The sequence below is a fragment of the Rhododendron vialii genome, chromosome 3a (genome assembly GCF_030253575.1).
Source record: "Rhododendron vialii isolate Sample 1 chromosome 3a, ASM3025357v1".
NCBI lineage: Eukaryota > Viridiplantae > Streptophyta > Magnoliopsida > Ericales > Ericaceae > Rhododendron > Rhododendron vialii.
This window is the reverse complement of record NC_080559.1, coordinates 35,005,001-35,027,802: the sequence shown is the minus strand read 5'-3', so window position 1 is coordinate 35,027,802 and position 22,802 is coordinate 35,005,001. Positions and strand designations below refer to the sequence as shown.

Here is a 22,802-nt window from a genome sequence, read left to right as displayed (position 1 = left end):
TAAACACCCTTCCCGATATTGGATTGAGGTGATTTTTTATAGGGACCATAAGCGACACATTTGGAACAAAATGAGCGGCTCCGATCATCTTTGCGGGACCCGAGACGAGCGCAAAACGGATCTGTGCATGACTGCTGTGCAGCAAATGCTGTACCTGTAGCTTTTCTGTAAATAAAAAGAGGTTCTTTTAGGAGTAGTTGAAAATTCAGCTGTGTGGCCATTTAGGGGTCTGCAAAGAACCCGCAATTCGACCAACCCGATCTGAAGGATCTCAGGCGGAATCGAACATGTGGTTTGGACAGGTGTGGGTTTATTTTTGTTAAAAAACAATTTTCGATTCTAAGTTCGAGTTGGTGTATTCCTTACCCTTTGGGTCTGGTTCCTTACCCCGTGGGGTCGGATCCAATCCGACCCGAAGGGTAAACCTAACCAACCAGATCCGACGTAAAGAATCAAGCTAATGGACAATTTTTACCACCTGTTCGGTTCGGTTTCGGGCCCGAGATATTGTTACCCGACATAATCTGATTCGGGGTCAAACCCAACCCGACGGACCCATTCACACCCCTAGTGGTCAATGCCAACGGCTATAAATAACTAAAATAAGGTGTATTGTGTGGGTCCAGCATTGGCCGACCATTGCACTTGAATGCTCCCGCGTTTCGTACAATTAATACCGTACCGTATAGCGGTGTAGGAGAGATGTATGTCTTCATGCAGATGTATGTAAGCACAGAGGAAAGGTTATTAATGTGTGTTTCACGAACAAAAAAAAGTCTAGAAACACAACAGATTTTTTTACACAATTTTAGACATAATTATCTCCGGAACCGTTGAATGCATATGAGCCCATATGCATTCATTAGTTATAGACATAATTGTGTCCGAAGTTGGATAAAAAATCGGTGCATGTAGCATTCCTGTTTCTTATGTTTTCTTTATCAGATCCAATGCATGTGTTTCTTTTTAAGACAAGATCCAATGCATATATTATGCTCTTAAAAAAAAAGCTCTTCAATGCATATGTTGACTTCACAGTCATGATCAGATCCGTGCAGAGATATTAGTATGGGAACTATGGGGATGTCTTATGGTAGTTTTTTATGGTCAATCTCGGGTTCATTTTGATAAATGTTTATTTTTTAAAGAAGAGTGATTTTCATACTTTCTTTTTTACTAATCACATTTTCTTTTTGTTTTTAGCATGTGAAATTACCAAAATACCCTCTCACTAAAAACAAAAAAGGTGAGATTAGTTAAAAAAAGGAATGCAAAAATCACTCCCCTTTTTAAAACTCGTCTTAAGATCCGGTTAATTGAATATCATATCACATGATTCTCCTATACTGTAGTACAGTACTATTCTGGGAGCTTGTAATTCAAATTAAAAAAAAAAAAGCATGTTCTCCATTGCTGAAAATATATTTTCGAAAACAAGGCTTCCAAAATCAAAATATACAAGCAGTTACTGACCTTATAACATAAATTGCTCACACTATATACATTAGAAAGAGAAGTAACTTCCAACAAATTCCAAATAATGTGAATCTGACTTGGGCCAAAAAAAAAATTTAATTAACGTGAATCTGTAGCAATGTGCCAGTAAGAAAATCAAGACCAAAAACCGCCCATAGAACAGGAACATCAGGTAACATTTTACTATTTTAGTTAGACCTTAGTATTACGAAATAGTTTATTTACCTTCCTTTCTTTTTAGTTTTTACCTTCCCACAGTTCCAAAAACAACCTCACTAGAGCTCACGATGAAGCAGGAGCCATAAAAGGACGTCGCAAAACATGTGCATAACTTGGAAAATTAATGATTTCAAACTGTTAATAAAGCAACAATGGGTGAGGGGGAAATATTTCGATACAAACTACCAGCATAATGTAGGATAAAATTTTGTACACAAGGACATATCGCAAGCAGCGCAACCTAACTGGAGCTCCGTTATTTTAAGAAACTTCCATTGCAACACTCACTATCATCAATTCAATCTACGGGGACCTCAACTTCCATCTTCAAATCAGAGTTTCCAAGAATCTGCAAGAAAATGTGGATAGTCATTTTGCGAAACAATAATCAAGCTTTTCTTTCTTTGTCTAATGAGAAAGAAAGAAAATTATTAAACCCCGTTACTCAACGAGATAATTACATCAGTCAGAAATTTAATTTGAGGCTTCCACTTTGTTTACAATACCCAAAAAATACCAAGTTGGTGCGTGTTTTTTACCTTACCACACACGTGCATGCTTGCGCGTGTGTGTTTTCGAGTATCAATTTGTTGAGATAAATTGGTAAGTAGCTTGTTAATATGGGTGCATATTGCCTTCCACAGGCACAAAAAGACAAACTTCGATCATTCTTCTTTAATAAGAAAACAGTTAACAAAGTTCTATACCCAACTTCAAAAAAAGAGGTTCTATAGAATCTATACCCATTACTGCACTACATCTCTAGTGCATGGCAGATCAGAATTAGAATTTAGGCGTTTCTAATTGAACATCATACTTAAAAATAAAAACCATATGGTATCCAAAACTGCATTAACTAGGTATGGTAGAAGTAAACTCTCATTACCTTGACAAAGTCCGCTGCAATTAACAAAGAATCCTTTGTGTAGCCTGCTTCCTCGAGCACATGGGTCAGAACTTTCTGTATAAACATAGTCACGAAAAACAAACATTCATGTTGGCCCAGCTTTCATCTTGCAGAACAAGTAGTATGCAGTCTTTGGGAAAAAATGGCCCCAGATATAGACAATCAAATTAGATGAAGTTTATGTGAGGTAGCTTAGCGAAAGGGATTCCAAATGCTGGGGGTAACGTGGTAGCTTAGATGGACTGTGTGCGTCCCTTACACAAGCCGGTAATACAGATGGACAACCTGACGGTGCATTTTATTCCATGTTGCACATGGGGGTAATGTGGTCTAAATATCAGGGAGGTAAACGGCACCCGACCTATACCACAGGGGTAAAATGGACTTTTCCCAAAGATCTACACCAAACTGGCCTTGTGTACATCAGTACATGTAACCAACAGAGCTCGAGATTTTGTGTTGACTTTTCATATAATGGACATAAAAAGGACTTACAAGTCCTAAGAGTTTCTACTCACAGTACTCAATTGGTTTCCTGGAAAGCACCAATGAAAAGTGAATACATAAGGCATTTCGAGAAATTTATATTTCTCTGCATGTTGTCTAGTCTAGATCAGAGCTTTGTAATGAAAAGATAAGTTCTCCGAGAAGGACTTCCTCAAAGTTTGAATAAAATTAACACGCGTTGTTTCGTTCCAGGATGGGACAGGATTCTATTTCTACCCCCTGTCTGAAATTTCAAATGACACTGATAGTGTTTTGCAACATTTTATGTCACATGAGGCAATTTCCTTTTCTTTTCTCTCATTCTTCCAATATCCCAACGAATAGCAGGTTCTGTATTCTCCTCTTACAATATGTCCATTGTCGAGTGGAAGATTGCTTCCCATTGGTGGCAAACTAATTAGACTTCCAAATCTACATACCGCTTCTTTTCCTCAATTCTACTGATTAGTTGATACACCACTGACCAAGGATAATGCAAACCTAGGTTCAGATGAGTTTCCATCCAGCCTTTCTCGTGGAAACCAAATTAATTTAGAACTAAATAATGCTTACCAAAATAAACAAGACAAAGAACTAACCTCCCTTTGTGGTTCAGATATAAATTGTCCAGTCAAATCGCGTAGAACATCCAACATATCATTGAATGCAACCTTTCCGTTGCCATCAGAATCATAAACCTTGAAGATGACTACAGGAAAACATGTACCGTTGTTTTATTTGGACATCAAAAAATAAAAAGATAAAGATATACTGAACAACTCAACATCCCCCATGTGAATTGGCAATTACATAGAACGGGAAAGAGTCGTTACATTCGACTTTTTGTTGCAAGCTTGCACGAGAACTAAATGCGGACAAGAATGCTACGAATTCCTTGAAATTCAATCCATCCAACATCCTCATCAATCTCTGAAAAGAGGAAACAGAGATGCAAAATCAACATTAAATCTTCCGCCTCATTTCATCAATACAACCTTGTACGACTGAAAAGATAAATAAACAAGTACTCCAAATAACTGCATGACCGCAAAAGGTATTTACAAAAAAGCTCTGGACATGCCTAAAGGGTTGTAGAAGACAGGGCGAGATGGCTACAAAATTCTCCAAATGGATTCTGAAGACACAATCGGGCCAATGGGAGTAGAAAACTTCACAACTCAAGGTCTTAGGTCCAAGAAACAAAAATAGAACACACATAAATCAAAACCAGTAAACATCCCTACCAAGCAGAGAGAAATGGGCAAAAATACATCCCCATCACCTGAAACGCTAGGTCAAAAAAATATCAGGACATACAACAATAAGCCTGTATTTTCTCTCTCTTAACAAAAAGATTAGCAATAGACTTCTACGCGCGCAACCTTCAAGACATGAATTTCACTAAGGTTCACATCATTCTCATCTTCAAATGAGTGAGAATCTTTATTCCCTTCGTTCCATCTTCTCCTCCATATACAATTCCTCCAACTTTTTTACCACAAGTCACTTCGTATATCCAATACGTATCACCCTTTTATTTAACTTCCTTGATTATGCACAGGGCGTGCAGGGACTCGCTGTTTCAGTGGTAAAACTTTTGCAGAGAGCATTCCTATTATTGATTGTGTACAGGGTGTGGCGATGAAACACATACAAATACGAAAATGTTTGTACCTGAGAGAGAGGATTGACGGCGAATTCAGGTACGGAGAAGATCTCGTCGGCGGAGACGAAGCCGCCACCGTTGCGATCGAGCTGACAAAATCTCTGGTATAGAGACACTATCTCCTGCTGTGAAACTGAAACCCCCCAAACAAAAACAAACAAATCGCTGCAGATAACTAATTAACCAATCAACAATCCCCCAAAACTCAATTCACTACCATAGACATGCGAACTCACATAGATCTACGCGTATGTACTTACATGTATGATTGCAGTGCTCTTGAACCTCTTCGATGTCGTACTGAGTGAGCATCGAAGATGTATTGCCCATTGTTTCAAGTAGCGATGAGATAATCGAAGGAGATTGTTAGGTCTACAAATGACAACAAAAACCCTAATTTCGAGCTAGGAAATTTTGGGTGAAGGTTGGGTCATCTGTGTACAACTGTTTTCAAGTTCATCAACTACCTGATGGTGACATTTAGAGCTGTTTAATCCGACTCGGGCCATTAATGCAGGGGTCATTTTCAAGTTATGATAAAGTTCAAGGACATTTATGCAAAACCTTTGAGTTTCCAGGGTCTCACTTTTTCCCCCTTCTATTCGAAAAAATATAATTTACTTCACTCTCCTTTTTTTTGGACATTTACACTCATTTTTTTAGATTTTAGTGTTAAAAGTATATGTAATTTTTTTTGCTAAAAGACAAAAAAAGGGAGTGTTGATATCAAAAAAGGGAGTGTAGAATTCAATTTCCTTTACTTTTTCCTTGATAATAAATTATAGTTTTAGTTTCAAGGGCTGGTTTATCTCTACTGTGTTTGGATGAGTTTTTGAGAAATTTTGTAAGGTTATGAATTGAGAGAGAAATGAGAGTAATGATTGAAAGTAAGTGTAATAATTGGAGAGAGATAGAGAGAGAAATGAGAATAATGATTAAAGATATGAGTAAGTAGTGATTGAAAGTAAGGGTAACGAGTGTTTTTTGAGTTGGAATTTTTTTTAAAAACGCTATCCAAACAAGACATTCATTGTTGATTTGAGCAATCGCTGAAATCAACAAATAAAATAAATAAATCCGTTAGTTTTATAAGTTGGTGGATTATTTACGGGTTAAAATTTTGTCAACCCGTCAAATTTGGGTTGTTGAAAATACACCCATAACACTATAATTTGTCCAACCAAACTCATGGACATCTCCTATAATCAAATTCTATTCGTTAGTTTTCAGATCAATTATTATATAACCACAAACAAAGACATAAACACTTTACATACATATATTTGAGGTATAGTGTGTATGTGCTCCAATGTGAATATAAATGGATTTATGTAAATATTCGTATAAGTATTTATAGTTGTAGAATGATTGTTTTCGAATTATCAGAAAAAACAGATTATCGGATCAAATTATGGCAATCGTGTTCGGAGTGTACCGGATGAAATTCGGATCCAATCCGGTCATTAACACCTATTCCAAACATTATTTTCTAAAATCCAAACACAGCCTTAAACTGTTTCACAGGTCTGGACTCCGAGCCGCAGAGAGAGAGAGAGAGAGAAGCAGAAGAACGCTACCGGTGGTCACCGTACCTCCGGTCACTTTCTCCGAAGATAATTCCGTCGCCGGAGACTTCAAATCCTGGTCAAATGGTTAGCGTTTCTTGATCGATCAGTGAAACATGATAGTAATTGCATGTACAATCCACATCGAAGTGTTTATCATTCTACTAGTTCTACCCTACGTACGCATACATAGCGTATGTATAGGAATCAATGCATACAGTTTTATCTGTGAAGTAACCTTTAGATGATCAAAGGCCTGCTCGGCCTGCTCTTTCGACTCTTCTGCTATGTGTCTGACTTTTTGTATGTGCTTATTTTAGGGTTTGAATTCCAGAATTAGATTCGGTTGCCTTCAGCTTCATGTATCGTGTATTCCTTTCATGGATCTTGTATTTTCGCAAGAATGGCGAAAATAGTTATTTTTTTGTTTTAGTAATGAAGAGTGTTCCGATGAACCGGGCTAATCTCTCCAGTCCCTCCCACAGCTCTTTCCATGCGTTTGCGTAAGGTGAGGTGGCCCCAAGGACAAATCAATGTCGAGGGAACACTATCATATCCACCAATTTGGATATTATCTTTTCTTTTTTTCGTGTTACTATGTAATTTTAGGGTGAGTTTGGAGCATGGTTTTGTGAAGAGATTTGAGGAGGGAAAAGAAAAGGTTTCAGGAGAACTACCCAAATATGTGTGTATGTTTCCTAGCTATTCCGCCTTGTTATCTTTTCCTGCAAATAACCTGTCCAAGATCCAAACATTACCTTAACGGTGAACAAAGGAATACGAAGTTTGCAATATTGGGGGTGGGGGAAGGCTTTTTCCTCTTTTATAATTGTCTTCATTCATAGAAGTGTGAGAAAGTTGAGATGATCGTATATGGGTTCAATTATGGCTCTAGAAAGTGTTCAGTTCCTGAAAGGAATATTAGCCTTGAGCTCCAGTGCCCTAGTTCAGTGCAAAAAACGACAGGTGTTTAGAGCAGTTGTTAGACGGGTTTGGTCGCCGTTGGGGTGTGCACTTCACACAGAACCTACATTTGGCCCAATAAAGGTTATCTATAAAGACATGGGCACAGAACAATTGGAATCTGGAACATTGCAAAAACCTCAATTAATGGCCATTGAAGCACAGTGAAGCATTTAGCTCCAATAGGCACAGGCACAGGACAAATCAAGTAAATCCTGTTTTACCGTACTTTTCTAGTGCACTTCGCTCTAGCAATTTGTTATTATTTCAGTTACTTGACGAATCTGTAATTGGGACTTGTTTTCAGGCGATGTACATTCGTGTCAAGCGTAGCAAGACTACCTACTTTCTGCAGTGTGATCCAACGGAGACAATTCTTGACATTAAGCAGAAGTTGCACCCCCTTATTGATCAACCTGCTAATGATCAGCGCTTGACTCTTGTGGAAACCGGTGAAGTGTTAGATGATTCAAAAACGTTGGCAGATCAGAAGGTATCACTCCATTTTCTTCAATTTTATCCCCAAAATCCGGGTTCCATGTTATTTGCATGAGAATTGAGAAATAGCAATACTTGGTTCCCATCATCCTATGGAATTCTTGTTATGATATCCTTGAAAAATCTCATTTTTTTTAGCTCACCTGAGGATTTGTTGACGTGTTCAATGCATTTGTCTCACCTTTTTCAGGTTGAGAATGATGCTGTGGTCGCTCTGACCCTGAGAAAAGGTTGTGTTTTGTAACCTCACTTTTATCCTTTTGGCTTAATGCATTTCTTTCTTATTGTTATCTGGCTCTGGCTGTTTTATTCGCTTTTGGTTCTTTTGCTTTTGCATTAATATCTTCATCAACTCCATAAGAGGACAATCACCCCTTTTCTTCTTCTTTTTTTCTCTACATTTTTCCTATTTTAAAACCTTCGACTTGTCTTTTGTTTCAAATTATACTGGGATGTGGAGCTTCTAAGTCCTAACTTTTGCCACTGGTTGATTTTTACTCTTATGTAGTCTTAAGCCCAGCCTCTTCTTGGCCGTCCATATGGAAAATACAACTCCTAACTGTTGTCACAACTTCGTTTTTTTCTCTTAACTGCTCATAAGTCCAGCCTCTTCTTGACTGTTCTTATAAAAAACATCTTGTATGCTAATCTTGTCTGGATAGGCCACCAAACCTGTGAAATTAGGCCCACATTGCTTGGTTATGAAATTAACAAGCAGTATAAAAGCTTGGATTTTATCTTTCAACATACATAGCACAAACTGCACAACTTGTTGATATTGTATGGGAGGCTTCTTTGCTTGACATGTTGGTGTTGACTACTGAGTTGATAGTTGCTAGTTGCTAGTTGGGTTCGTGTCTCTTCTTTTTTTGGATGGTGGTTAGTGTCTCTTTAGTGTGGTCCTTCTTTGTTGTGTTTTTGTTTTTTGTATTCCTGCAGCTCCAGGTATGCTTGATTGCTTTTGTTACGTTATCGCCTAGCCTACAATGTGTTGCCTTTGCGAGGAAACTCTAAGCATTTATTTTCTTCAGCAGTGGAAGTTCTGATTCCTTTCTCTCCCTCTGTGTGTGTGTGTGTGTGTGTGTGTGTGTGTGTAATGAGACACCCCATCAATTTTCAGCCAGGAGGCTAAGTCAGGGGTTGCGAAATTAGGAGAAATCAACCACTAATAATAAAACCCTTATATTTGATAGCCAAAAAATGTATACATGTGCTTAGGTTAACAATCCATAATACCCAAAACGATATATACACATATTCTAATGAGATTATGAGAATCATACATAATGCCCATAAAAAATACACATGGTTTAAGGTTAATTGTCCATTAACATGGAACAAATATAGTTTAAAATGCCCATTAAAATAGAAGTCAATGTTCTTTCAAATACTAAAAGTAGTGTAGAAGTGATTTTAAACCAAATTTCAAAGCAATTCCCTTTCAACACACATAAGCAAAGTGTCCAAGAGAAAATCTCATTCCATTTTGTTTCAAAGCATAGTTTTTATATTGTTATGACTAAAATGACTGTTTTAGGTAAATTTGGGTGCTTCATAGGACTCGAAGATAGAACTTGACTATGTCTGCAAGGGAGTTCTCACGGGGGGCATGGGGCGGAAAAAAGGAAAGAGAGGGATGGGTTTCTCTTGCTTTTGGCATAGCAGGCCCCCCACTGGGAGGCCCCGTGTCCTTCCTTTCTATTCCTCAGTAAGCAGACCGTGGGAGCATGGGGGGCTAACGCCCATTTTCCCGGTCATCCGGAGTCCATGGGCTCACCCCAAGATGAGTGCTCTCTGATTTTGACTTCCGCAGAGCCTCCGGTAGCACAGCAAGGCTCTTTATTTTGGGGGTGTATACCTGGGCTCTCGGGTGTGAGCTGATTTTAAAATATACTGTATATCTTTTTATAATCGGGTGACATGTGACACACCCCTCCTCTTGAGTTTATATCTTTGACTTTTCTTAATGGCAGCAATTTCAATTCCGTTCTGGGTGGTTGGTATTTGGAGTTACAATATTGAAAGTGCCAATGATGGGAGTTGCAATGTCCTTAGAGTTTCATTTAAAAATCAATGGAAATTTATATAATCAGCCATTTGCATATTTAATAGTGAACTCTGAATCAATCGCGGATTTTCTTTCACTTTCGACCAGCAAATATATAGAATAATTAAATCATTCTTACGATTCATTGTGCACCCAGATCTCTCTCTTTTTCTTTTTTCTTTTTATAGATGTGCACCCAGCTCCGGTACCCTATATTTTATATTTCTTGTTCTTACGTGGAAGCTTCATAAACCCAGCCTCTCTCTCTCTCTCTCTCTCTCTCTCTCTCTCTCAAAATGGTGGTATTGAAGAGTTGCTACACAATAAAGCCAGCTGAACCTACTCCTACCTCTGGTATAGTGATTTCAGATTGTGATCAGGATAAACCTATAACACATGCTCCCCTCATCTACATCTATCGTCCCTCTTGCGACTTTTCTTATAAATCGACCCTTGAATCTATCAAAATTTCCTTGAGCCAAGTACTTGTGCATTTCTACCCACTGGCTGGACGTTTGAAATGGGTAGGAAACGGCAGCCGAGTCGAGCTCGAGTGCAACTCGGTCGGTGCTAGGCTTTACGAAGCCGAGTTGGATGCCGAAATAGCGGAATTTGGCGACTTCTGTCCAACACCAGATCTCCGATCACTGATTCCTTCAGTGGACTATGATGCTCCTTTGCATGAAATTCCATTGCTCTTGGTGCAAATCACTAGGTTTAGGTGTGGTGGCTTGAGCCTTGGTTTGGCTACATCACACATCATGGTAGATGGTACAAGTTTCTCTCACTTCATGTCCATGTGGGCCCTAATAGCACGCGGTGAGCCATTGGGCGTCGTCCCATTTCTCGATCGGACGGTGTTACTGGCCCGGGATCCGCCAACACGGCGATATAATCATGAGAGATTTGAACCTCCACCATTGTTGATGGGTCTTTCAAACAATGATGAGGAGCGAAACAAGAGAACAACTGTATCCATGTTACACCTTAGTAAAACCCAAGTTGAAAAGCTGAAGAACATGGCTAATGATAGGCGAGCTGCCAACGCAAAACTCTACAGCCGATATGAGGCCGTGGCAGGACACTTGTGGAGATGCACATGCAAGGCACGTGAGCACAAAGGTGAGCAGATTACAAAGTTGTACTTGCAAGTAAACATTCGCGATCGCATGAAGCCACCACTGCCACGAGGGTACTTTGGGAATGCATTTTTACGGGTCGCGGCTACAAGCCGAGCAGGAGAGCTGATGACTAAGCCATTTAGCTATGGCCCAAGTAAAATTAGAGAAGCTATAGAGATGGTCACAGATGACTATGTGAAATCAGCACTCGACTTGGTCAAGGGTTTACCAAACTTAACCCGTTTCAGGACGTACCATACCGTCGGGTCAACCCAAGGAGCTTTCTATGGTAACCCAAATCTTGAGATCACAAGTTGGTTGGGCCTGCCACTCAAAGGTATAGATTTTGGTTGGGGAAAAGAAATTCACGCAGGTCCAGGAAGTGTTGCCTTTGATGGCAAGTCCTTTATTATGGATGGGCCTAATGAAGATGGATCATTGATTGTTGCACTTAGGCTACAAGTAGGCTACATGGATACTTTAAGAGAACTCTTTTATAAAGATATAAATGATTGGTGTTGTAAGATGTGATACGAATATGTAATAGTAGTAGTACTAGTTTTTCATAATCACATTATTGGTTAACTTCTTTTATTGGAATAATAGCAGATTTTTTTGGTCCACGCCCCCTCTCCCCTATCGTCAAAGAAAGAGACACTACCACGAAGAACGTACTAAGAAAAGCAGAAGAAAATTCAAACCCAACCATTCCCCAGTGGAACTCAGTCTTGGGGGATCCTATTTGAGCCGACGGCTTGTAGTATTAGTGCCCTTAGTAGTTGAGTTTGAATTTTAGCACAGTTTGAATTTTTTTTGAGTTCCAGCTTTTGTGTCCTTTCTTCAGTAGGAATTCATCTGTTCTAATGGTTATCGGTGCAAGTGGTTTCCTGTTCCATTCGGCCAAGGCTCCATTGGTTCTGCGAAATGACCCAATATTCGAAATTGAGTTCTATCTAATTATTCTAATCCGAGTGAAACAATCTAAGCTTCAAGCTTCTTTGATACTGAGAAACAGTAGCAGACTAATATCAGAAACGGAAACTAAAGTTTAGTAGATTCATGGTACATGTATGTTGGTTATAAGCTTTGTTAATTAGATTTCGGATAGAGTACCTGTTTCTTTCCTTGCCTTCGTTATCTTCTTTGACCTTTTTTTCCCCCATAACTTTCTCCTAAGCTGGCCGTCACACCAGGTAGCAGAAAAAGTTAAGAATTGCTCCTCTAATCCATGATCCAACCACAGCCTTATTCATGCATAGGATTTATGCACTTTGGGTTGACATTTTGCTTCAGTTTTGTAGCCAAATCCATGACAGTTGTCAGTCGTTAAGTATGTTGTCATGTGTATTTGACCCAGGATTACTGCAATTTTTAGATTCACTTTACCTTTTTTTTGATTACAGATGACAATGAATTTGAGGATGTAAACATTGTACGGCCAAATGACTTCTACCAATCCCGTGATGCAGATGGTGCCACAAATTGGTGAGGCAGATTGCGTTCGCAACAGTTCTTGTGCAACAATGATCTCTGTGACTTCTGGTTGTATTACCAGTTGTTAGGTTTGTCTTGAAAACAAAGAAAACTGTTTTCTGCAACTTAGATTATTTGTCTGTAAGCTAGAAAGTTTTCTTTGTTTAGCTGAGTAAGATAGAAGTTGATCTAGAGCAGAGAGTGTCTTTTTTTGTGACTTGTCCCGTGTAGTACTTTTGTGACTGTCAATTGGGATAAGTTTCCCTCCTATCATCTGGGGTAATAAGAGGGGATACATTTTCCCCCATTTTTTCCTCCAAGCAGGTGATGTTCTGTTCAATCTGTCATTATATCCCCTACCCAAAAATCGGCAATCAAAAATCATTACCAAAAATCAAGCTTCACAATCAAGTGCTTGTATATATGTATTTGACCAAAAATCGGCAATAAAAAATTATTACCAAAAATCAAGCTTCCCAATCAAGTCTTTGTATATGTATTTGCCAATATATCCCGTAAAAATCATTACCAAAAAATCTGTTCCAATATTCTTTCACCCAATCAAATCTTTGTATATGTATTTGCCTGCATGCCAATCAAGATTCGCGTAAATTAAGTGACTGAATATTTTCAAAAATTTAACATTCAAACTGAAAAAATCATTTCCAAAAATGGAAAATATCACTTTCAATCGTCGGATGAAATCAGTCTGAGCCATTCAATGCCAATGGTTGAATGAAGGGTGAAGATTTGTGCAAGGAAATGTGTGTTAAGCAAACGGTCAAGATTTATGAAGGAAAATGTGTGGGCCACCATACCGTCGCAAATTGTATTATAGATTTTGGTTTTGGATTTAAGGTAATGAGTAGAGAGAGATATAAAGAGAAATGAGAACAATAATTAAGAATTTTTTTTATTGAAAATCGTGCGCAAAAAGAAAAGTCCAAAACTAGAATCACCAACCGAACAAGCTTATGTTTGACACCTACCTGTCGGTATAGACTTTTCAACCAGGCTACAGGTAGGAGTGCTAATCGAGCCAAACAAGCCAAACACAGCATTACTTAGACTTGGCTTGACTCCTTGTTACCAGTGTTCAAGCTTGGCTTGAACTTGAAGTTTTGTGTTTGTGAGAAATTTGACTTGGCTTATGAAATATACAAGCCAATCTAGAGCTTCCAAGTATGAGCTTAGGCTCATGAAGTTTCGAGCTTTGAAAAACAATTACCTAGAAAAAGCAAGCTACGTAGAGTTTAAATGGAAGAAGGGAAGATGAAGTATGTTACTAATACCTCTCTAATCCTTGCCGAGAAAACCTTAGCTAGAAGAATGTGATAGCAGCTCCAAATTTACTCAATGTCTCGTTTGAATTGTTCCATGGAAGAATTATATACAATTTAATGTAACCCTAAATTTTCATATCTCACCTGAAAGGTTTTCTTTTTGATGCAATGATACTATATAAAACTTGTGACATATCTATATTGACAATAACTTATATAACATATTTTTGAATATTTATTAACGTACCCCTATGTATTTATTATTTACAGAATGACTCATTTATTCACGAATCTATCGAGCCAAATACTCATATGTTTAAATTTAGCTTGAATTCATAAATGGATCCTTCTAGGGACCGCCCACTGGGCATCTCCGATGAGACATAAACTACCTCTTTCTCGTCATTTTGAACGGGTCACGTACGAAAAAGTTGTACTACTTTATTGTTCTACCAGCACAATTTTCCAAATGGTCAGGGTGTACTCTTTTAAACTTTTCTAAATGACAATATTATCCTTCATCTTCTGTACTCTCTCTTCCCCCCCCTCTCTCTCTCCGGTTTACTTTCCCCCCTCTCTCTCTCCGGTTTACTTTCAAATAGACCAATCAAATCAACCAATAATCCTCTGATTCTCACGCAAAACTTAAATTTAGGGGTAAATAGTTTGGTTTTGTCCGATCTAAACATTTTTAACTAAGCTTGTGTTTCCACCAATAATTTTAGGCAACAAGTTATGGCATTTTAGTTACCAAGCAACAAGTTATATAGCTTTATAGGTTGTTGTAATAGAAAAAACTTGATATTTGACAACAATTTATTGGTCAGTGAAAACAACTTAATATTTTTGAACAAATTTTCACTCACTTACTTATTTACAATTTATTCATTAGTGAAAACAACTTGACATTTTTTAAGAACTTATTAGTTAGTGCAAACAACTAACAACTCGTCAACAACAATTTTTTGCATTTGTTAATTTTAACTTAATAGTCTTTCAGTTTATTTGTTTATTAAAATTTTTTGCTTTTGGTAAATTTGTGTAAGTTTTTTTGCATTATCAATTCAACTCGATAAGAAGAACCAGGAAAATAAAAAAGTATGAACCAAAATAAAAAGTTGATGAAGATAAATATAATTCAAAAGTCTGTATGTTTTGAATTTTTTTTTCTTTAGTGATTTTTTAAAAAGATTGTATTATAATTTTTATATTTTTCTCTTTGAAAATGAACCAATAGTAATTGTTGAGAATATATAGATAATAAACTTGCCCTTCTTTAGTAGTTAAATTTTTAGATGAATTGGTGGTTAACAATCAAATATGGTATCAGAGCAAATAATAGATCATGTGCTCAAACCTCACAATTAAATTCGCCTACATTATGATTAAAATTTATACGTGTTTAGCTCGCTTATGAAAGAGAATTTGGCTATACATGAAGGGATGTGTTGAGAATATAAATAATGAAGTTGGCTATCTAATAGTTTAAGCTATTAAATGAGTTGATGGATAACAATATAATACGGAGTATAATTTTAAAAAAGTTGACACCTGCTGCGCCGTACTGCTATTTGGGGGCGTGAAGCATACTCTGCGATGTCCACTGGGCAGTTTGTAGAATTTGTCTTTTTTGTTTTAGGACGTGGAAACTTCATTGATATCCAATAGCCTGGTACAACCATAAGCTTGTCATCCACGATCCAACGACCAAAACAAAACTAAGAACAAATTGGCAGAGACCCAACAAAACAACAAAGACCCAACAATTTGGAAGTGGGCTGAGAAGACCCTGGCGCTGGAAATGATGATAACGGAAAGTCTACAAGTACAGATTTGATCAACTTTGCACGTCTTGTTTGAAGTCTCTGTGAAAAATCAGCTTATTTGGATATTGGTAAGGAATTTACGGAACACCCAACTTCGCTTCAAAATACAGGTCTATTTTCTGAAGCAAAGTTTCGGTGATTTTTCGCAGAGAGCTTAAACAAGACGTTTTGAACAAAATAAGTGGTTCTCCGTGGGACTCATGACGGGTCCAAATCCCATCTATGCTCGCTGCTTGTTCCTAGAAATCTGTACGTATTGCAGCGCTCTGAAAACTTCTCATGTATCCGGGTGAAAATCTGTACTTCGTGCAAACGAAATTTTATTCCACATTCTTCCATGAATTATAGTCTTCTCCCGTGATGACCAAGCATAGTGGACGACTCCCAAGTAGAAATTGAAGTCCACCCATTCGAATCATCACCACTGAAATTCCAGCCAACTGATAATACCCCACTTGACTTCTTAAACAGTTTCAAGGTATTCTTCACTCACGGTCATTCTGTCGTGGTAATTGGAATCGACACAAACCAACACACGATCGCACAAAGAATTGTGAAAAAAAGGAAAAAAGAATGTATTATTGATTGTGTATAAACCATAACCCTAACACTCCTTTATATATGCTACAAGACTTAGTAACTAAGAAACTAACTGACAAGGAAACATAAATATTAACCTAGCCTAAACAGAAAATATAATATTGAAACCTAGAAAATACATCCCCTCAAACTCAAGTAGGTCTACCAACTTGAGTTTGAAAAAGCAAAGAGAAGTTAGAAACATTCAAGCAAAAAGAAACTAGGAGCAGTCATGCCAAGCCAAGCCAAGCCAAGCCAAGAAAATTGAACTAGGAGAGCCAAAGAACAGCCATGAGCAAGGGAAGCCATGACGAAGAGATTTGAGGTGAATCCGAATGAGCGAGCCAGTAACATGTTACTATGAGTACCCGGTAGACGACAATGAAGTTTTGGCCGCCCGCTGAGAGCGAAAATTCCACAAGGCCTAGATCTTATAGCTTTGATACCATGTGAAGAAAAAAAAGTGAAATAATTGTATAAACCATAACCCTAACATGCCTTTATATGTGCTACAGAACTTGGTGACTTAGAAATTAACCAACAAGGTAACAAATGTTAAAAATATTACGTGGTTCTGTTAACATGATCAAGCAAATAGAAAAGTATGATGCAAAGATCTTACGTGGTTCTGTATGTTCGCAAATGTTAAAAATTGGCCTAGGAACCGCGAATGGTGCAGTTCTAGGCTTGATGCGGGCATGCTAGAATTGGATTGTCGTCCGAATTCGTGTTAAGGCCCGGATGCCTCTAATATGACTTCTTCTAGATCAATTGTGTACGACCTAAGGGGTAAGGCCGTATGGTGGTTCGCGGTTTGCCTTTGCAGGATAAAGACTTCAAATTTTTCAACCGTTGTGGAAAATTGGAAGAAAAAGTAGGACTGGACAATAAAAGTAAATGAACTTCGTTAATGGTTTAACAAAGTTTGGGTACAAGAAAATGAAAGAAAATAAAATCTAGGCTGGGCTGGATTAGACTGAAAGATAAAATACTCTGTGAAAAAGTAAAGATAATTGAAAGATAATTTGCATAAGCTTTGGGTTTGTATGGTCGGGGACTTGTTTTTTGCCTTCAATTATGGTATTTATAGGCAGCAACTCCAGGCCTTGAGCTGCTTCCACTTGCCTTCATGCATGGCTGCCATGTGTCCCTCTAGGCTTGAGCTGCTTGGGCTTCATCAATGCATGATTGCCACGTGTCCATGTCTTGCACCTTACTCCAAGATTTCGTCTAGGGGCATGAAAGCAACTATTTCAGGCCTGAATTGCCTCTTTTTGCCTAGGTATTTGCCAAAAGGGGAATCTTGAGACTTTTAATGTTAAAGGCCGAAATTTTTTCACCAATCACAAGACTTTTCAGCTACTTTTCGTCCTTTGTGGGCCCTTGAAATTTCTAAGTTGGTTCCTCATGCAAGAAGATTTAAGACAAAATGAATTCTTGGAACTTGTGCCCTCTTTTTTTGCGTAATAAAAGACCAAGCATGCCTAAGTGAACTGCTTGTGCAGGCCTGATTGAGTTGCTTGTGAGCTACTTGGGCAGGCCTGATTAGCTTAAAAAAATAAAAAGACGTATATGGTGTCCTAAATTGTATCCAAGATTTCATGTTGAATGAAATAGATATAAAATCAGAGAAAGCAAATGCAACTTCTTCACAAGAAATTTTTTTTTTTGAACGGAACTTCTTCATAAGAACAGTCAGACCTTTTGCAGACAGCTGATAAAAGTCTGATTCATCAAAAAAGAAGAAGCTTACTAAGTTGTACCTAGATATTGAATCTTTGGAGGTATTTGTGAAAGCAAAGACAAAACACAGCTTAGATTTCTCGATGAAAATCCCTTGCTTTTTAGTATTTTGTTTAACAATGAAATCCTTTGTAAAATTTAAGGTCCAAACAGAAGGTAAAATACCTTAGACAATACTACAAAATCAAGTTATATAGAGGCATCAAGTATTGCACATTAATTTGTAAGCACACGAGTCCTCCTCGGAAATGGGAAGATTAGAGGTGTATGAAGCCAGAGGCACACTATAAGTATACGGAATTCCAAGTCTCTGGGTACCATCTGTTATGTAACTAATGCATTGGTGATGTGAAATTTCATAATGGTATCAAAGACATATGGAACTTAAATATGGTCACAACAGCGAATCAAAAGAATTAGAAACGAGTACAGTTCTTTGTTGTTGGGCTAGCTGATCCAAAAGATTTAGGGTTTTGGTACTAGAGAAGCTGTTATGTTTGCACAAAGCTTTGGATATGGTGACAGTTTTGTCAATTCTATTCGGGAAAAGAAACAACTGTTTGGCAATGGCACAAGTCATTTTTGAAGACATTAGACACGCAATGTAGACTGTAGTTTAGTGCACTTGACTTGGAATTGGGCGGCACACCATTTGACAAAACGTGCTTTAATTGGTTATTGAGATGTCTGATATATATATGTACTTGGGAGCTAGTGGCATCCGAGTCCGTAATGTCCTTATCTAGCTTATATAACCGGATGTGAGGATTTGGACTTGACTATATATGGGGACTATAACTAGCCCAAAAGGGTACCTCCATCGCCAAAAATATATATATATATATATATAGGAGCACATTTCTCTAACCCTAAAACAGCTGTCACACTTTCTCTTCTTCTTCCCCTCCCTCCCCTTGGAGTTTATAACCAACTTTGGGCGGCGGGAGGGAAGGAATCAATATCTGCCTTCAGATCTGGTGTTCCCTTCCGCTTCTCCACCCAAACCGCTTACCATTCACCGCCGCTCCGCTCACTGTCGCACCGCTTTTGGGTTTGCAGCCGCGTGGTCGCCAGTGGCTTCTTGAGTCACCCACTTAGTGAGTTTTGATCGGTAGTGGGCTAGGCAAGAGAAGGGCTGCTCAATGACGGAGGAGAGTGTATATTTGTTTTATTTCATTTTTGTCCTGATTTAGTCCGGTTTTGTTCGGATTTAGTCCGATTTTTGTCCGGATTTAGTCTGGTTTCAATCCGTATTTTAATCTGATGGGTTGTTGATTTCCATTGATTTTTGATGTTGTCTTTGATATGGAGCTTCGCTATCCAGAGGTGTCTGGTATCTGGGTACTAGCTTCACGTAAGCCGATGTGTAGAATGAGTGATGGCTTTTGCTTAGGCGCTAGATATCAGCATTGTCTCTTTATTTTATTTTATTTTTGTATATCATCAGGGTTTGGTTGTGTCTCTATATCTCTGTATTCAGATGAGAATCTGTAAATATCGTATGACCTTATTTGTATTCCAATGATAATATGTAGATGCCATAGACTTTTTTGAATGAATATACTTCTTCCATTGGGAAAAAACAAATATAAAAGGGGACTACATGCATGTCAAGTACTTGGTCAAAATTAAGTGCAGAAACTAACATATATTGGATATACATACAATCTCATAGAGTATGGGATATACAATAGTGATATTACGATTAATCTCATCACTATTTAGACCAACCTCACGTGCTTCCTCGCCGGAATCCTAGGCTGCAGAACAAATTAAATTAATACGATTAATACGGTGAGCGCACATTTGCCTCTCGTTGGCAAAGGCTCTCTGATGTCTAAGTTAGCATCACGTATACTGGAAATCCTAGTTATTGTTGGAAATTTACGAAATTTCAGGTGAATGAAACCGGGATTTTGGCGGGTCTACCGAGGCAACCAGTCCCGGGTTCGTCGTATCTGGACACCCCACAATCAATAGACGTATTGAATTGTGGGATTTCGTAACCCCTGGCCATGATGGTGTAATCAATCCCGTAACCTCCCTCCTTGATGGCAGAATTCAAATTCTGAATTCATTGTGCAGAATTCAATGTGTGGAGTTATTCAGCCCTCATCTCTCTATAAATTGAGGCATCCCGTTTTGATCAGGACACAAGCAATTCCACAATCCTTGCATATACTGAATTTCGTTTTTGAGAGAGAAAGGCAGACGGTAGTCAGTTCGCCAAGGCGGTCGACGGCGGTGTTCCGACGGCTTGCGGTTTAGCCGAGCCAACCCTGGGAGGAAGACGCCGAACACGAACCTACAACACCGACGGTAGGCGGCGAATCTTTCTTAAGGAGACTGTGGTACCACACAGGACTCGGTTTGGTTTTGAAAATTCTGTTTGTATCTCGCTCTTACAATTTATCTACTGTTATGTATTTGTAATTTGTTTCGATCATGTAATTGTTATCAATGAAATTGTTCTCTGGATTTTTTGCCTTTTGCCGAATTTTTCCCAACAAGCTTAAGAAAGATTCTTGATCTCTGATCGGCAAAAGAATTCCAGAAAATAGTTTCTGTTATGGACTAACTTTTGGGTTGCAAGAACATATTCATGACAGATTAGTTTCCATGGTGGAGTACCACTGGTGTATGGCGATTAATCAATCTGCTCGGTAGATTGATTGTTGATTGATACATAACAGTCCTCTTTGGGTAAACTATTGTCTTGTTTTATCATTACAGAGAATATAGTATTCTAGTTTGATGATTCACCGAGCATTTACTAGCTAAGCTGCTGTCTTTTTGAGACTTGATTGCATACATGGACATGTGAATAGAAACGCAGAAGTGGAGTTTATTCACATTAGAAAGGTTACCGACGAAGAGCATTTGGTTGGTAAAGGGACAATCAGTAGCGTGAGTGGTTATTTTCTAAATTCTTTTCGACTCTTGATTTTCGGACTAACATTTCACTCTGGATACAGTGTGGTATCTATATTCGAGTTTTGAGACCAAGTCTCATACATGACTACAAGATTATTTCCCCATAGTATTTAATTGTGTTCTGATTAGTGAGAATGTTGGCTAATAGTTCTTTGGATTTTATATTAAGCCAGATTCCGATCGCTAGTCTTCGGCCGGAGGGGTTTATTGCACAAAAACGCCAGGCACTAATTGCACTAATAGAACTCTGGTTCCAGGGGTTCGGATCGGACCGGCCTACTTTGAGTGGATTAGAGCCTAAAACGGTGTTTTCTTTTATGGGTTGATATTGGTTCAGGAGAAATCAGATCTGACCTTTGGTTGGTGGAAGCTTTGGATGTTTGTTTTCCACAGGTGATATATGGAATGAATCCAGAATTCACGATGCTCAGCGTCAACTTTACAATAAATGTTTGGGTTTGGCCACGGTCAGTCGTGCGCGACTCGACCTCGAATCGGCTTTGTGGTGAAACTGTATTGCTTCGGCTTAGATCAGTCGTGCGCGACTCGATCACGGATGTTGGTGATTGATAGGCTACGGCCTCGGTCAGTCGTGTGCGACTTGGCCTCGGATCAATAATTTATACGGCTTTGGAGTGGCGCACTCAGCCTCGATCCTGCTTATGTTCTGCTCGGCTTGGACCGTGCGCGGCCAATTGTGTTGGAAAACATGTTCTTGGTTTCGGACAAGAGCAGATGGGGAACATAAAATTGGTTTCTGATTTGAGAAATTTTTAAAATCATATTGTGTATGATTTGTTTCGTGTTGAAACAGGGAAAAGGGAAAAAAAAAAAAAAACTGTTCTTGTTTTTACTTGCATAACAGTTAATGTTTTGGCATAATTGTGAAATTATTGCATTATGTATGTAAATCCCAGTGGAGGTTTTTCATATCATAAACTACCGTTTTGGATAATAAAGGCAGTAGGTCACTGATTGCTATTGTCTTGTTTGGTTTTGGGAAATCAAAACTGAGGTATTATTTTTCAAACATTAATTACTTTGTTAAAAACAGTGGATCCTGAAAATCAGGTTTGTGGAAAAACCGTGTTATTTGGTTTTAATGGAAAAAATTGGAAATCGGAAATGGTGGGAATACTTGTGATGGTATTGTCCCAAGTGATTTATCCACAACTGTCTGGTGCGCCAGTGGTGGTTCCTATGGGAACATATTCCTCTCGTTTAAGAAATGAGGAGGATGGGCAAGTGGTTGCCGTTGTAAAGGTTTAAGTGATAAAGACTTCTTTTCAATTAGTTGAAAGAAGCACTAAACCATTTAACTTAATTCGCACTGAGGTGCGGGATTTCAAAGTTATGTCCAAATACGATGTGGCAATAAAGACTTTGTTACTTTTTGTTGATATTAACATGAAATATTGCTACGTGTACTTGCTCGAGAGCAAGAACATAATATTGGATAAAGCTCGTTCTTGTTAAGAATGAAGTTGGACATCAACTTAGCTAAGATTAAGGTGGTCAGAAGCGATCGTGGTGGTGAATTTCGGTCACCATTTGGAGAATTCTGTGCCCAACACGGAATTATCTATGAAACCACGACACCTTATTCGCCTCAGACTAACGGTATTGCTGAGCGCAAGAATCGTACATTGAAGGATATGATGAACGCAATGTTGATCAGTTCTGGGTTGCCTCAGAACATGTGGGGAGATGTTGTTCTCACTGCTAATTATATCCTCAATAAAATACCTCGCAAAGATGTTGGTAAAACCCCGTATGAATTGTTTAAAGGTAGGAAGCCTACCTATACATTCTTACGAACATGGGGTTGTCTCGCGAAGGTAGCTGTACCTCCTCCTAAGAAGGAGAAGATAGGCCCTAAAACCGTTGATTGTGTGTTCATCGGTTATGCAGACGATAGCAGTGCCTATCGATTTCTTGTGTATGAGTCAGATATACAAGATATTCACAAGAATACTCTCATGGAGTCTAGGAATGCAGTGTTTTTTGAACACATAT

General features: G+C 38.4%; 3 protein-coding genes across 4 annotated transcripts in view; 2 read left to right on the top strand and 1 right to left on the bottom strand.

The window, feature by feature from the left end:
* Positions 1 to 1,784: 1,784 nt before the first annotated feature.
* LOC131320351 (uncharacterized) lies at positions 1,785 to 5,246 on the bottom strand. Its single transcript, XM_058351038.1, has 6 exons — positions 5,015 to 5,246; positions 4,763 to 4,887; positions 3,922 to 4,018; positions 3,688 to 3,797; positions 2,582 to 2,656; positions 1,785 to 2,044 (listed from the first exon to the last, which is right to left on the bottom strand). Exons 1-6 carry the CDS (start codon positions 5,082 to 5,084, stop codon positions 1,994 to 1,996), a joined length of 528 nt encoding a protein of 175 aa, XP_058207021.1. The 5' UTR covers positions 5,085 to 5,246; the 3' UTR covers positions 1,785 to 1,993.
* A 991-nt stretch (positions 5,247 to 6,237) lies between these two features.
* The window catches only part of LOC131320353 (polyubiquitin 9), a 63,642-nt gene continuing 47,077 nt past the window's right edge, over positions 6,238 to 22,802 (top strand). Inside the window, exons 1-4 of one of the 2 annotated variants that reach the window (XM_058351041.1) lie at positions 6,240 to 6,406; positions 7,590 to 7,775; positions 7,971 to 8,010; positions 12,352 to 12,437. In XM_058351041.1, the coding sequence (XP_058207024.1) occupies positions 6,404 to 6,406; positions 7,590 to 7,775; positions 7,971 to 8,010; positions 12,352 to 12,437 (315 nt within the window). In that variant the 5' untranslated portion in view covers positions 6,240 to 6,403. Of the gene's footprint in view, positions 6,407 to 7,589; positions 7,776 to 7,970; positions 8,011 to 12,351; positions 12,438 to 22,802 lie in introns of both variants that reach the window. The other variant, XM_058351042.1, reaches the window with a different exon arrangement.
* On the top strand, positions 8,017 to 11,535 carry LOC131320347 (spermidine hydroxycinnamoyl transferase-like). Its single transcript, XM_058351028.1, has one exon. The coding sequence runs from the start codon at positions 10,124 to 10,126 to the stop codon at positions 11,477 to 11,479; it is 1,356 nt and encodes a 451-aa protein (XP_058207011.1). The 5' UTR covers positions 8,017 to 10,123; the 3' UTR covers positions 11,480 to 11,535.